The sequence below is a fragment of the Eptesicus fuscus genome, chromosome 6 (genome assembly GCF_027574615.1).
Source record: "Eptesicus fuscus isolate TK198812 chromosome 6, DD_ASM_mEF_20220401, whole genome shotgun sequence".
Taxonomy (NCBI): Eukaryota; Metazoa; Chordata; class Mammalia; order Chiroptera; family Vespertilionidae; genus Eptesicus; species Eptesicus fuscus.
The window spans coordinates 73,899,225-73,915,023 of NC_072478.1; the positions used below are offsets into that span (position 1 = coordinate 73,899,225).

Here is a 15,799-nt window from a genome sequence, read left to right on the forward strand (position 1 = left end):
GACATGAGACGGGCTGGCCCTGCTCCCAAGGGCAGTGGCTGGGACTCTGGAGGGGCCTCTCAGCTGCAAAGGTTCCCCCTGAGGAATGTGGGGTCTCAACTCCATGCCGGGGCCCCCAGCACAGAGCAGCAGAGCTAGGGAGAGAAGCCCACGTAACATCCGGCTGTGAAAGTCAGCGGGAAGTCTGTCTGCCAGAAACCCAGGCACCCTCTCACAGGGTGAGTGCACAAGCTCTCACTCATGGCCACTCACCCTGGGCTGCGGTGGAGGGGAGCGGCTAGGAGCAGACTGGAGTTGTATGAATGTTAGGTCTGGTCAAATAATTGAATCGATACCCTCTCCCCTGGGAACTGACCTTTAGGCCACTTCACAATGGACATTCCACTTGCTAAGACCGTTATCTCTCCCCTCCGGACTTTCCCAGAATCCAGACCTGCACAGAGAATTCACCGCCTAGAAAAAGCCTGTCTAGAGCCCTTTAAAAACTCTGACTCCCCGTCTTTGGGTGCTGGTGCCATTTTGGGGCTCAGCCCGTCTGGTATCCAGATGACCTAATAAATTTATAATCCCTCACCACTTTGGCCTCGTGCATTCCTCCTTTGGCGACCCTAACACTGAGGAGAGACTGGGTTGTGCGGCTCTGGGGAAACAGCTGAAGGGAACGCTAACAGGTCCCCGTGCCGAGCCCCTCTCCCACGCTGCCCACAGACGCCGGCTTTCTGGTCAAGCATTCCCCTCCATACGGCATCAGTAAGGCCTTCACTTGCCATATTTAAAGCCCCACCTTTTATCTGGCTCTCCTTATCCCTGTTTTAAAAAAATTCCTCCTTAGTACCTTTCGCCCTTTGACACATACATGAAGGCAGAGAGTTTGGCCTGTTCGTGGCTATGCGTCTATGCTCAGCTGGTGAGTGGCATGTAAAAGAAACTCCGTACATCTTTGCGGAATGAACGGAGTGATGACGACACTGAGATCTGAGAGATAAGGGGGAGTTGGCTTCAAAGTGTGTGTGTGTGTGGGGGGGAGTGCATTCTCAGGGAGGGAACAGTGTGCGGCGGGGAGTCAGGAGGCCAGGCGTGTTGGGGAAGCGAGAAGTGTTCACGGGGCTGGAGCATGGGGGGAGGTGGGCAGGGCCAGCTCACTGTGCAGGAGTGCATGTATGTGTCTGTATGCATGGAGGGTGGACTCACGGGGACAGGTGGCTGCTGTTGCCCCTCTCTGGGTGGCGAGGCCTCCCCTATTTTTCCGGAAGGATTGATGTAGAGGAAACGGAAGCACAGGCAGGGCGGCAGTGGAAAGGGGCCCTGCAGACAGTCCGAGGCCCCCTGGCAACCTAGGAGATCCACTGAGAAGCTCATCTTGCCTTGACCTGACTACCTGCTAAGGGGAAAGCCAGCACAAGGATGTTAAGGAAAATGACCCTGTCATTTGGGTGGGAGCTCACCACTGCCTCCAGGACCAAACTGTCCCCTTCACGTGGGATGAGGCACCACGGAGCCTGCCGTCGGCGCAACGGGCCCCAGGCTCTGAGCCAGCGCCTGTTCACCGCGGGCAGAAGCTGGGCCTCCTACCAGAGCCAGAGCTCCGGGCCCAGCCTCCGGCCAGGACTGGCAGAGCCTGAGGAGAGCCCCGGGCAGGAGGCATCAAAGACCTGGTGCCCTTGAGCCCCACTTGGACGGGGCCCTGTCAGAAAAGTCCTGCTACGGAGAAAGCGTCCTGCCTGCCCCGAGGAGGGGGGATCAGCTTTCTGCCAGCAGCAAGGCAAGAAGGACCCGACTGATTTTGGTTTTTATTGCCCTGACCTCCCCTCTTCTTTTGTGTAATTTGTGCACTAAAAATCATTTGAGATTAATATGTCCTGTGTAAACAACTTCATTAAAAAAAAGTTTGCCAAGCCTTCCAGTGAAAACGTTGGAATACTTGACACAAAGGCCCGCGTTCTTTGGAAGCACCGGTCACTCCCGAGGTGGAAGGAGCACAAACGTGTCTCGAGTAAGAGGCACATTTGCGAAAGCACCATGTGGGAGAAGTCAGCAGATGCGGGAGATGATTATTGCGTTTTTGGGGGATGAATCTCTACTTGTCTGAACGGTGGGGAGGTCAAGGGTGTTTTTAATTTAATGGATTAATCATTTATGTCTGGAGTTCTTGCTCCTTCTGATGAAAGCAGTGCGGGAGGTTTGCATGAAGTTATAAATCATGTCAGTGTTTGGGCCTCATCTCTGGGAGGCCTGGTCTATGGGGAAGTAATACTAATAATCTGAGAGAGGCAGTAGTTTCCTGGAAGGGATTCCTTTAGCCACCCAGGTCAAGGCCGAGTCACGGAGGGAGAGCTTCAGAAGGTGGTGGCCCAGCCCATATAGGGGGTCCTGCTCTTGCCACCAGGGAGTGAGCAGCTCCCCATTTGGGGTCTTAATTTTCCCATCTGTATAATGGGTTGGAAGCTCTTTGAGGAGCCACTAGCTCAGACCTGTGTCCACCAACTACAGTAAAATATGGCTCGAGACAACCCTAAATCACGGGGACAGGTGGCTGCTGTTGCCCCTCTCTGGGTGGCTAGGTCTCCCCTATTTTTCCGGAAGGACTGGTGTAGAGGAAACGGAAGCACAGGGAGGGCAGCAGTGGAAAGGGGCCCTGCAGACAGTCCTAGGCCCCCTGGCAACCTAGGAGATCCACTGAGATCTCCTACCACGGACTTTGAACTATATCTTTATCAGGCTTTTCCATATATCATATCTCATCAGGCCTGTGAGGCAGGAGGTGCTGTTATCATTCCCATTTTACAGGTAAGTTTACTAGCCTAAGACTGCATGTCAAGGAAGTACCAGCACTAGGACGGAACCCAGGTCTGTCGGGCTCAGCGTTCATGTCTTGACCCTTTGACAGAGGTGCTGGCAGCTTGGGTCTGCCCTGTGCCTAGGATGGAGCAGCCCCCAGCCCAGCTCCTGTTCCCAGGAGTGGCATCTGTCTCATGGGCCCACAGGCCACACACAAACTCCCCAGCACATCAGCTGCTCCGGTGGAACCTTCTGAACCCCGCCCCCATCTCCTCCTTTCATCCTCCTCCCCTTCCTGTCTCCCTTCTGAGGCGATCCCAGCTGGAGGACCAGACCCAGAACATGGCTCTCTCCTCCGAGCGCTGCCTTAGAGTAAGCCACAGGCCACCTGCCACCTGCAGGGGACCCAAAGGGACCCCCAGCAGCCCTGCTGGGCAATGGCACCAAACTCTACCCAAGCTGCTCAGGGCCATCTTTCAAGCTTCGGATGGTGGAAAGGAACAAATCCCACAGGTGAGTGTTGCCGCCTTCCACCCCTTCCTCAGGGGGCTCCTTAGAAACGCAGCGCTCCGCGTCCTGAGCACCAGCAGTGCCTTCTCAGCCTCCCAGGTCCTCCTGCCCCAACGTTACTCGCTGGCACCAGGCCACACCCTGCAAAGCTCCCCAGGCCCCCACCTCTGCGAGCCTCCTGGGAGCCCGAACAGCATCGAGAGTGTGCACAGTGACCTGCTCAGCCCCACCCGGAGCTGGTGACACCAGCCATGCAGTTCCCCAGCTCCTGTCTTGCTGGGGGCAGGGACTGGGCCTTATAGTCACTGTCAGCGGGTCCTTCCTCAGATTCTCGCCAGGCCAGCTGTTTCTGATCAGGTCTAAGCTCAACACTGGGACAGAGATGAACGAGGCAGGGGTCCTGTCCCCTGTTCCCCACAGTGTGCAGCCCATGTCGCCATACAGGAGCGTCGTTTCTTTAAGACGGCTTTCCCCTTAATTCAAGCCAGCTCTGTCCAGTCTCATCGCAGCAGGATTAACTTGCCTCCTTCAACCAGATCCCTCCACTTTTGCACACACTGCACCGCCACTCCCTCATCATTAAGCCCTCAGGACAATTAGGTTCTGGTCAGCGTCAAACTGCCTTAAAGAACAAAGCCTTATGGACATTGGTCATAGAGAACATTTTATGAACTTGACCCCAAGGCAAGGGAAGGAAAGGCACAAATAAATGAATGGGACTGTATCAAACTAAAAAGCTCCTGCACAGCAAAAGAAACGGACAACAAAACAAAGAGGCAGCCAACCAGATGGGAGATGATATTTGCAAACCGACAAAGGTTTAATTTCCAAAATATATAAGGAACCCATAAAACTCGGCACCAAACAAGCAACCCAATCACAAAGTAGGGAGAGGACCTGAACAGACACCTCTCCCAAGAAGACAGATGAACAGCCAATAGATACATATAAAATGTTCAACTCACTGGCAAATAGGGAAATGCAAATCAAAACTACAATGGATACCACCTCACACCTGTTAGAGTGGCCATTACCAACAAGACAAGTAATAACAAGTGTTGGAGAGGCTGTGGGAAAAAGGGAACCCTCATCCACTGCTGGTGGGAATGTAGTCCGGTACAACCACTACGGAAAGTATTCTGGCAGTTCCCCCCAAAATTAAAGAACAGAGCTACCATGTGACCCAGCAATCCCTCTCCTGGGAACACACCTGAAAAACTCGAAATCATATATTTGCAAAGATACATGCACCCCTATGTTCACTCTAGCATTACTCACGGTGGCCACGACATGGAAACCAAGTGTCCTGCGATAGAGGACTGGATAAAGAAGATGCGGTACATATACACAATGGAGTACTACTCAGCCATAAGAAAGGATGAAATAGCGCCATTTGCAACAACATGGATGGACCTTGAGAACAGTATGCTAAGTGAAATAAGTTAGTCAGAAAAAGCTAAGAATTATATGACTTACTCCTATGTGGGATATAAAACTGAAACGCATGAACACAAACAGCAGTGTGGTGATTGCCAGAGGGAAGGGGGTGGGGGGAGAAGGGAGCCCTAATATATGGTGACAGGAGAAGATTTGACTTTGGGTGGTGGGCACATGGTGCAATACACAGAAACCCACACCGGAAACCTATATGTTCATGTTGACCAATGTCACCCCAACCAATTTAATAAATATTCAGAGAAAAGAACAAAGCCTCAGTTCTGTTGATCAAGAGAAGAGAGTTTCCGTCAAACTAAAGATAACACCTTGCCCTCAGTTATGCTTCAGCCCCAGACCCAGGAAGGTGGACTGGCCCTACTGACCACATTCTTGCGTAACCAGACAGAACAACTCCCTGGCTGACATCAGGACCAAATGCAAGACGAACCACCCCCACCTTGGCCCTGACCTATATCAGTGGGGCCCCCCAGCCCTAACTCCTTTAGTTTCGATGATTAACGATTTTCTCTCTCTCTAATCCATCCCCTAGAAGCCATCAGGGAACCAGGTTTTTAGAACACCAGCTCACCTGTGTCTCCAAGCTGGGTGCTACTTCCTTAAATACACCTTTCCTTTCTTTGCTACTAACGCCTGTGCATGTCTTATTGGGCTTTGATGCACGCAGGAAAACGAACCCCTTCGGGTCTGCCACACCCACAGCAGCTCAACATTGACCTGCGGTCCCCCTGCCCCTGCACCTGCACCCCACATCTGGATTCCCCAATAGCACAGCACCATACCTCGACAGGGTGGGGAGGGCATGGCTCAAGAGCCTGGGCTTTGGAGTCAAGATCTGTTCTGCACTTACTCACTGTAGGGCTGGGGGTTCTGGGCAAATCGCTTGCCGTCCCTGAGCCCCAGGTTCCTCATTTGAAACAGGGATGGTGCATGGGAGATATTCTGCAAGGGTTACTACTGTGTCTTCCATACCACTCTACCTTCAACACCACCTCCCCACCGCCCCACACAGGACACGCTTCCCTCTCAGTCCAGCACAGCAAGCTTAACTTCTGGAATACTTTGACCACCTCTCCTCTTATTCCCAGGTCAGCAGGCCTTAAAGAACAAGTGGACTTGTGTCCTTGTGAGGTCACAGTTGGCCTATGTGAGCATGTTGCTCCCATGAGGGAGTTGGTTCATGGCCCCAAATGCCACCCCAAGTGCCTGGGGGGGGGGTCAGTGCAGCCCAAGGGACCTCAGGGCTCGGGGAGCTAGGGCCACCTGACTGGCCTAGCCCAGATGTCATGCAGCCAAGCCCATTTCTACATTTAATGAGGTAGAAAACTGATCACAGATAAAGAGGTCCCAGCATGCTTCCTCCAATGCTATTGATAGTATTTGGCTGGAAGAGAAGTCTGGAATCTCTAAGCGATTCCCTGACGCACAAACTCCCGCTCAGACCTGCCGGGTGATAGGAATGATGCCCAGCTGGGTCTGGCTGGGCGAGTCTGACTTCCCCAGGGTGCTCATCCGCCACAGCACTGTGGGGAGACAGTGGCTTGTTTGTTCTGCTGGCTGGCGTGGCCAGGTTGGGGTCAGAGCACTCGCCCTGGGTCTAGAACATGACCTGCCCATGGTGTGGCCCCAGGCAAGTGACCTCGCCTAGAGACTCATCCATACGTGGGTTAAAGTATACCAACTGGGAGCGTCCATGTGACGTGTAAGCACAGGACTGGCCAGAGCAAGTGCTCAGAAAACATGGCTGCTGCAACTTGCTGCTGTCCCCGGGAGGGGTTATTTCTTCCCGGTCCCAGGAGTCCTGGCAAGCATGGCAGGGGGGGGTGGGAGCTGGGGGAGCACAGAGCCTCCCAGGCCTGCCCAGGTGTGGGCTGGGCTTGGCCCCAGCTGAGGCTGCTTGAGCCTCTGAGGGAGGGAGATGGGAACCAGCTGCTGAGGAAACAGTGCCTCCCAGTTGGGTAAGTGACACGGGTCCACACTGCCTGAAGCGGCGGTGGGTTTCAGACAGTGTCTGCTTCTCTCTGGAGCCAGGACCATACACAGCAGCCGGCCATTGCCCTGTCACCTGGGGGCCTCAGCTGCGGAGGGTGACGGAGGCTGACGCGCCTCAGGACTCACCCCTCGCACCAGGATTCGTTTCCTCAGAGAGGCTTTGGGTGAGGCCAAACACCAAAATCAGTTGGCGGACGCTGCCCTTTTTCCCATTGCCCCCTTTGCTTATGAGAGAGATGGGGTGTTTGGGGTCAGATGTTCCTTTAAGAAGACAGACTACAGGAGAGGGAGGGCTGTTCTGAGCAGCATCTGGGGAGCGCTTTGAGGGGACGACATGCACGGAGCCATTTACTAACCATTCACCTGCAGGACGTGGGTCTGGAACAGCTCCTCGTGGCCGGAGGCGTGGCAGGTGTAGTTGCCCATGTGGACGGTGGTCACCTTGGTGATGTAGAGGGAGCTGTCCTCTCCGAAGTCCTGTGCGGGGCGAGGAAGGCAGCGTGGTTGGCCTCTCTACTGAGTAGCTTGGGAAGGAGGGGCAGGGCTCCCAGTTTTCCAGGGAAACAGAAATGCTGCAGCTTTGAGGCCTCCTTCCCGCCCGTCCCCTTGCTCAGCAGAGCTGCCTGCGGGGCTGTGCAGGCTGGGGCAGCGGGACCTGCATCGCTGTCCCGCTGTCCCGTGTCGCCTGCCCAGAGCCGTATATCCACGTAGGGCCTTGCCCACCTTCTGGGGAAGGCCGCGCTTGAACCCTTCCCCAGCAAGCTCCCTCTCAGTTTCCACTGGGCTCACCTGCCCTGCTGTTTATTGGCTGGGTCCTGGCTCCTGCCCACCTGTTCGTGGAGGGCGCCTTGTTTAGCGTAGGCAAACTTTTTCTTAAAGGGCCAGATTGCAATAGTTTTGGCTTTGTGGGCCACAGAGTTTCTGTCAACTACTCAGCCCTGCCTTGTGGCACGAAAACAGTCATAATGATACATAAATTAAGCAGTGCCACTATATTCCAATGACATTTTATGTAAACAAATAGGCAGTGGGCAGATTTGGCCTGTGGGCTGGGCTTTGCTCACCACGGGTTTAGATCCCACCTTGATACCAAAATAATTTCAGGCAGCTTGCAGAGGTCTGGAAAACCCAGAGGAAAGAACTAAGACTCTCAGGAAAATGGGGCAAACAGCAACAAAGGGCAGGGCATAAAGAGAGCCAGGAGGGCCGATGTGGGTGTGATTGAGTGAGTGAAGGTGTGTGTGTGTGTGTGTGTGTGTGTGGTCCATGGGATACCACTCAGTAAGCCTTGTCCCCGTGGTTCTGCAGCTCACAATGTGGGCTCCCATTGGGCTAGTGTGTAGGGGAGGGGTGGGTGGGAGGGGCTGTTGGCTGGTCAGAGGCCCCTGTGAGCGCTTGGGCACAAAGCACTCGCCCAGGGCCTTTTCGGTCAGCCGTGCTCTCTCTAGCAGAACCATGCGCAATGCTGGCCCGGTCCAGCCCAACTGCAGACAGGCTGGGAGACAGAATTACCCGGTGTTTCAGGGGGACCCCTCATCAGGTTTGGCTTTAGCGACCAGACATCTCTGAGGTGTGGTTCTCAGAGCTGAGGGGACTGAGGAGGGCTTGGCTCCCTGGTTAGAAACAGGGCTGTGCCGTGCCGGTTGTGAAGTGATGGGCCCAGCGCTGGGACAGAGACTTAGGTTTTAGCTTGAACTCTGTCATGGACTGCACGCTCCCTGATCCCTCTGGCACGGGTGCCTGTACTTGCAAGTTGTGCCCTGCCTGCCTCATGAGGTGTGGGAGACGGGGCAGGAAAGTGTCTGTGAATACGTTTTCCATTGTGGAGAGTGTGACATACGTGGGGATGTTACTCTTCTTGTCATTATTAACAGAAGATGCAAAACTCCTCTTGACTCCCTGGAGCCAACACCACCCGTCCTCCTGCCATTCCCCCGGCTTCCACAGAAGCAATCTGTGGCAGGAGGGAGGAGAGGCCACAGGCCGTGGGCACAAGGGTTGCCCAAGGGCAGCCACACGGCAGCTCCGGGTCCTGGTTCCTATCGTGCTCCTGCTCCTCGAAACGCTGACCCTCTGTCTTGCTCCCACTCCAGAGGGCCCGCCCACAACCTTCACGAGTCCTTTAAAGATGCTTTCTGGCCAATGAACTAGCCCAGTGAGGGGGTTCGGGCTCAGAAAGAGGCCCCGTTAGGGCAGAGGGGAGGGTGGGTGGTGGACCGTGCAGCCAGCTTTCAGGGAATAACGCCCCCAGCGCCCCCAGGGGAGTAGCTCACTGGAGAGCGCTGCTGGAGCCCTGTGAGTTTCTCTGAAACGTTTGCTCTGCTTCAGAAAGCCGCACTCCTATCACTCTGCGGAAGCTTCAATAATAAAAATAAAGCACCAGATAGCTGATTTGTCCTGTGTCATAACAGAGCCATAAAGGGTTCATACCTGAGTTGCTTATGAAAAGTTAATGGTGAGTCAGTTCTGGGGCTGACATATTTCTGGTCTAAGCTATTGCCTGTGTCAAAGCCTAAATCTGGAGGAAAATATATTTTGCTGGCGTCCCGTGGTGGGATGGCATCTTGAAAGTGGGCTGGGAAGCTGGGTGCGGCACCACCTGGGGAGCCCCTCAGCACCTCATCGGGCGGTTCCAGGGCAGCTCCCTCCCAAAGGGCGGCCCCGTGCCGGGCCCCTGGCATTCATTCCCTCCACACTGTCCTCCTGAGCCTTCGTGCCCACAGCCCTTCCTCACGGGAGGGCCCCTGATGCCCCTGGGCTCGTTGTCACCTCCATGGGGTGGGAGCACAGCATTCCTCCAGCTGAGAAGTGCCCCAGGCCGAGGTTCGCACAGATCAGTGTAGAGTGATGCCACAGTCTTTAAAAGCTAATTCTGTGCCAGGAAGTGTGACATATATCACCTTGTTTAATCCTCAGAAACCCTCCCCGCCCCCTCCCAAAGCCATAAAACCAAACCAAAGCCCAGTCCTGCCTCCTTCACAGCACAATGTGACCTCCTCTCACCACCTCCACTGCCACCCTGGGGGCCAGGGCACCATCTCCCTCTGGGGGGAGGCAGGGACCTCCAAGAAACAGCCACACGCCCTCCTAGCCCAGAGCCTCAGGCTAAGGGTCTGCAGGGATGATCTCCTGTCCCTCTCCCAGCCCAACTTCTTCCCCTCTCCTCCTCACTCCACTCCAGCAGGGGCCCCTCGCTGTTGCTCTAACATGCCAGGCATCCTGCCCCCTCAGGAGCTTCCTACTTGCTGCGCCCTCTTCCCCAAAAGCAACCCATCGGCCTGGCCTGCTCCCGCCTTCAAGTCTGCTCAGATGTTACCTGCCACCCTTTCTGTACCCCCACCCAGCCCCCCGCCTTCCTTCCTGCTGTATTTCTCTGTTGGCACTCACTACCACTTACACTGTTCTTTGTATTTGCCTGGTTTGCAGTCTGTGCCCCCTCCCTCCCCCCCCGCCCCGGCCCCGGAATGTGAGCTCCACAGGGCGGGCAGGGGCTCTGCACGCAGTGTCTCCAGCACCTCCCGCGGGACCGGCATTTCTGAGCGGACTGTGCAGCGTGAGCTAGGATTCCTGCAGGGACTGCCTTCTGGCTCCTTGGGTTTGACCACTGAGGAGCCCACCTCCTGCCTTCCCATCCACCCAAATGTCTCCAGTCACATGGGTCAAAACGAGGTGGTCCGGTCGGGAAGGCAGAGAACTGGGCTCCATCTCGCCCCCGCCTCCTGCCCTGTCTCCTTCTCCACGCTGCATCCCTCTGGCCAGGACCCACTGATACTGACTGGAGAGAAGGCTCGACTAGGAGCAGGAGGCAGAGATGGGAGAGCCCATCCCAGACTCCAAGAGACGGGTGACTTCTGGCGAGCCCCTAACAAAGCCCTTTAACCTCTGTCCGCTTCTCCTCACTGCTCCCGGGTGGAGCGGAGGCACACTTGGGCGCTCAGTCAGTGCCGGTGCGGAGGGGTGTGCGTCAGCTCTTCAAGGACACGCAGGGCTGCGGGATGCATCGGGCTCCGCTTCGAGCACCTCACTCATTACCAGCCCGTGATTTGGGCTCTGGGAAGAACCTGGCTCTGTAATAAAATAATGTCTCTAGGCTAAAATAATAGGCATCGTGTAATTATAGAACAAAGTGCATATTGTTTTCTGGAACATGAATACTGACTACAGAAATCAAATTTACCTCATTGGATGTGAGGAAATTACTTTAAAAATTGATTTATAAGAAGCCACATAAAACTGAACCTGCAATCCCTACTCTACTGCATGCTCTCTGAGATATGTCTGCACACTGCCATCAGTGCTTGATTGCATCTCTGTAATTGTCTTTTTATGGATGGCTTTTTTTTTGTTCTGGTGCATAGAAATGTATTAGCAAAATCAAGGTTCTTTCTAGCAATAAACAGATGCCAGATTAGACCATTCTTTGTATTGATGCACATCCATCTTTGGGAAAGAGACAATTTTACTTAAAGACTTGGTTTTTGCCTTTTAAAAAGCTATTTTCTAAGTATCTGCCCTTAATAAAGAAAGCAATTAAATGAGACTTACGTATTAAACTATATTTAAGCAGAGGCGAGATGAGGGATGTTGTCATAGTGATGCATGGGAGTCAGGTCTAAGTAACACGAAAATGAGCCATCCGTGCTGAATACCGAGTGACTAGGTGTTAAGCACAAGGACTCCAGAGTGGTTTCAGAGTTTGGGTTAATGATACTGTCAAGGCTACAAGTTAAAACTCAGCTTAGAAACATTTTTTTAGAGCTTTTCCAACCCCGTGCCCTTCTCTGGAGCACCCCTGGCTCTCTTTGGGGAAGATGGAGTGAAGGAGGTGGTCTTTGCCTCCATGCTGGTTCAGTTCTGGCCCCCAGAATTATACGAACCTGAGCTTCCCATCTGCACAAACATTTGAGCATCACGGACCCAATCATCGGGCAATAGCAGCTCCTTGACGATGGCCAGTCCTCAGAGATGTCTGCATTCACACAAGCAAGGACCAGACGCACCCTTGGTGGCCACAAACTTCCATGTGGACACACGCAGTAAACCTGAGCACACGCATGCTCGTTCCAACCCACTGGCCCTCTACAGCTGACCACTCTGATCCAGACAGACGTGCCACTCTGCAGAACCAGTCCTCTTGCCCAGAGTCCTCTTTAGAAAGTCCCTGCAACTGGAAATGATCCCCGAGTAGCGGCTGAGTCCCCATGGGAGGGCGGCCATGGACAGTCCCTTTCAGTGGGTCTGTCCTCCTGCCCATCCTCCAGGCCCAGGGGAGGGAGCCAGAGGCATGAGAGCCGGCCCCTGGGGAGGGCTCCTGGCTTCCCCGGGAGTGCAGGGAGCATGCGGCTGCTGGCTGACGGGTTTCTGTGGCCAGTCTCCCCATGACTGAGTGTCAAGGGGAGGCACTTCATCCTCCTGTGCAGCACTCTCTGGTGCCTGGTGCACACGTGGTGCTCAATTATATTTGCTGAATGAATGGAGGTGTGTCAGCCAAGTGTGCTGTCTCTTGGGGAGCCCTGAAGGGAAGGGTGGTGAAGTAACAGCACCTGAAGAGAGGTCTGGTCTGTGTCCTCAGCTCCTGGGAGGTGCTCTGGAGGCCTTTGTTGGCCGGGGAGCTTTCTCCACCACCGGACAGTCTAACAAAGTGGTGGGGGCTCTGGGCCAAGTGGCTTAGTGTTGCCTCCCCAGGGTCTGGATGCCAGCGGTCAGCCATGTGGGCCTATGTGAGTGACCTCAGGATACCAGGCTTGTGTGAGTTCCCCTGGCTGGCAGGACTCTGTCACATTGTCACACGTCGATGCTGGGAAAGTACCATGTCCACGACTCCAGGGGAGGGGACAATGGGAGCTCACAGGTGGACCCTCTTGGACTCTGCCCAGGGGTGTCTCCCCTCGGCAGATCTTAATCTGTATTCTTTCCCTGTAATGAACTGTCACCGCGAGTGTAACGGCCCTCAGAGAGTTCTGTGAGTCCTTCTAGCAAATGACGGACTCTGAAGGTAGCTTTGGGAAATCTCCAAACTTGCCAGAGTGAGGGTGGTCTTGCATGGAATGCTGTCTCTAACTTTGTAGTTGGCACCAAAATTCAAACAGGGCATTTGTGACCCAGCTGTGTGGACGCTGAGCATCTGTCCTGGGAACAAACTTGAGTGCCTGAGGACGCACAGGTGTCTGGGCACCTGCAGCAGAAGGCTCACGTCCGAGACAGTTCTGAGCCCCCAGCTTGTCCTCAGAGGCCAGAGGGCAGACACCTCTTGACTGGCCAGGACTCCAGAGCATCGTGTGGGGAGTGGCAGCTCATGGGGCCCGAGTTGCAGGCTTGAGTCCCTGAACAGAGCTTTGGATGGTTAGCCCATCAGCTCCGCATGGCCAGCTGGGGCGGGGGAGGGACTCAGGCACTAGACTGAGCTCCAGACTGCTGGAGCCTGCTGCCTGCATCTGGGCAAAGTGCAACACGCCTTCAGAGATGGATCGTGAACTCCAGGCTGAGAGGGCCTTACTGAGGGCACCGGCTTCTCTAAGCTGGACCATACTCACAACAACAGCGGCTGCCATTCATGCTGTCCTTGAAACACTCCAGGGAGGATTTAATTAAATTTTCTTCCACAGCTCATTTCAGGGACCGAGAAGGCTTGCAATCAGGAAATTTCTCCTGATACGGTGTTTAAAACTCTTACACACTGTTGGAGGGAGTGTAACGTAGTGTAGGCCTTTTGGAGGAAGATTTGACAACATCCATCAAAACCCAGTCAGGGCACATGCCCAGGTTAGGGGCTTGATCCCCAGTGGGAGGCATGCAGGAGGCAACCGATCAACGATTCTCTTTTATCATTGGTGTTTCTATCTCTCTCCCCCTCTCTATTCCTCTCTGAAATAAATTAAAAAATATATTAAAAACAAACAAACAAAAACCCAAAACATGCTCACCCTATATGTAGTCTTTCTACTTTGAAGAACAGACCTACTTACGCAAACGTGCAAAGAGGTGTGTGTAAGGATGCTTACGGCAGTGCTGTTTGCAGCAGGTAAAGCCCGAAACAGGCTGAATGCGGGCTGTCCTGCTGGGGCTGGGGAGGACAGCCAGCGTGGCAGGTGCTCAGTATGGCCTGGGGCTCTGCACTCAGGGTCTAGGAGCTGGATCACAACTTCCCTGAGGGACCCTGTCCCTTTGAGATGGGGCCAGAAGTGGTCACTGAGCACAGGGGAAGCCTTGAAGCCAGTGAGAGAGGGGAGAGCGGTGGCCCTGAGGGAGCCCCTGAGAAAGCAAAGGTCAGCGGAGGTACCTGGAGGGGCAGAGCCCTCCCCGGGAGTTGCACAGGCTGGTGGACCACGGGCCTGGCCCCGTCTCTTTGGCGCTCTGGCCAGCACTCCCAGTGGCTTGAACTCATCCAAGGTTCTAAGGGACCAGGAGGCCACCTGCAGCCGGACACGAGCCGGAGAGAGCTGGCCAGGGCCTTCGAATGTTTCAATACAGTGTTTTCCAAGATTTTAAACCAAAATGAACCGAAGTGTTTAACGAGATTATTTTAATGCAGAACCTACAACCACTGTCTATCGTGTTGCAAACAGCTCTCCGTGCTGATCAAACGCCTCTCATCTCTTTACAATGGACTCATGACTGGATCATATAAAGACAATAAAAATTAAATGAGTCATGAGCTCCTAAATCATTCTCTTTGGTCTTTTTACTAATTCACTTCCAAAGAGGAGCTGGCTGTGAGCACATGCTTCATTAGAGCTATTTGTTCCTGGTTTTACACCATTTAGGCCTGGGAAAAAAAGCAAGCCTTTAAACACATCCTTCAAACACTGCCACGAATACTTTCCTCTAAAGGGTTTTGTTTTTCTGCTTTTATTACTGAGCTCCGCCTGCCGACATCTGAAAGCCCCAAAAAGCAAGATTTGGTGAAAGATGGAAAAAAAACACAATAACCCAATAAAAAAAGAGTGGCTCTTTCAAGTCATTTGAAATATACTGGATTTGCTGTAGGCTTTTTTTTTTTTTAAAGAATACAATAGAAAAATGTTGCCTCTCCCTGAGAATTTCCCAGCCAAACGATCCCAGGTGCAGGTCGCAGCCTTCTGCTCCCCTCCTGGCTGGGGAGAGGTCAGAGGCTACTGAGACACATGGGCCTGTATCTGCGGGGACACATCCCCAGGGGCCCGGGCACTGCAGTAGTCACTGCTGGAGCAGGAGGCAGCCCAGCTGGCCCCAGAGCGAGGCCTGGGCAAGGCTGGGTGCTGCGGGTCATGTCCCAAGAGTGAGGCACACAGAGAGCTCCGGCTGGGTGTGCAGGTTGGCTGCAGGCCTGGCAAGCTCCTGGCCCCTGTCAGTTACGTAACCCCCTTGCCTCCTGGAGTTTCTGTGAGCGTCACATGAGATGCTTCTCGTGCACAAAGCAGCATGGCCCCGGGCCCCCTGGGCGTGGAGCTGCCCACACTGAGGGTGGAGACAGCAGCAGGGGTTCAGCTGGCCAGCTATTTTTGTGACGTTGGGATGTCCTCTCCCTGCTTCTGTTCTCCTCATGGGCAGCTCTCCTGTCCCAGAGCATCATGAGGGACAGGGAGAAAGGCAGTTATGAGGGAGGGCAGTGACATTGCTGAGGCAGGATGTGCAACTGGGTTTGGGGACAGTCATTTCACTCCACCCTGAGTGGCTGCTGTACCTTTGGTCTGGATGGAGGACTGAGGCCTAGCATGGACTGCATGTTCAGTTTCTGCAGAAAGTGAGGCAGCCTCTCCCCCGGGACCCCCAGAACCCCTAGGTTGGAGGCCAGGGTAGGGGAGGGGCCTATGGATCTGCCTCTGAGATGGGCCCCCACCCTGGTCCCCAAAGCCCAGCTCTGAGCCCTCAGGAGATAGGGGCTGCAGGGGCAGCTCTGGGGGAAAGTCAGGGCTCTGTGGTCCAGGTGAAAAAGTGGGTGCCTGGGTGGGATCGGGGTGTTCCTGGCTTATGTGCAGGGCTCCTGTGTCTGACAGGCCCCTGCACCCAAGCACGCTCCTTCTCTCAGGCTGTCTGACTGACTTCAGGGCTGGGAGAGTCCTCCCTGGCTACCCAGCTGGTCCCC

General features: G+C 54.4%; 1 protein-coding gene across 1 annotated transcript in view; it reads right to left on the reverse strand.

Moving 5' to 3' along the window:
- Positions 1-15,799, reverse strand: part of FSTL4 (follistatin like 4) — a 334,585-nt gene that overhangs the window by 24,509 nt on the left and 294,277 nt on the right. The window contains exon 8 of the mRNA XM_008142339.3: positions 7,092-7,212. Within this exon, the coding sequence (XP_008140561.2) occupies positions 7,092-7,212 (121 nt within the window). The remainder of the gene's footprint in view (positions 1-7,091; positions 7,213-15,799) is intronic.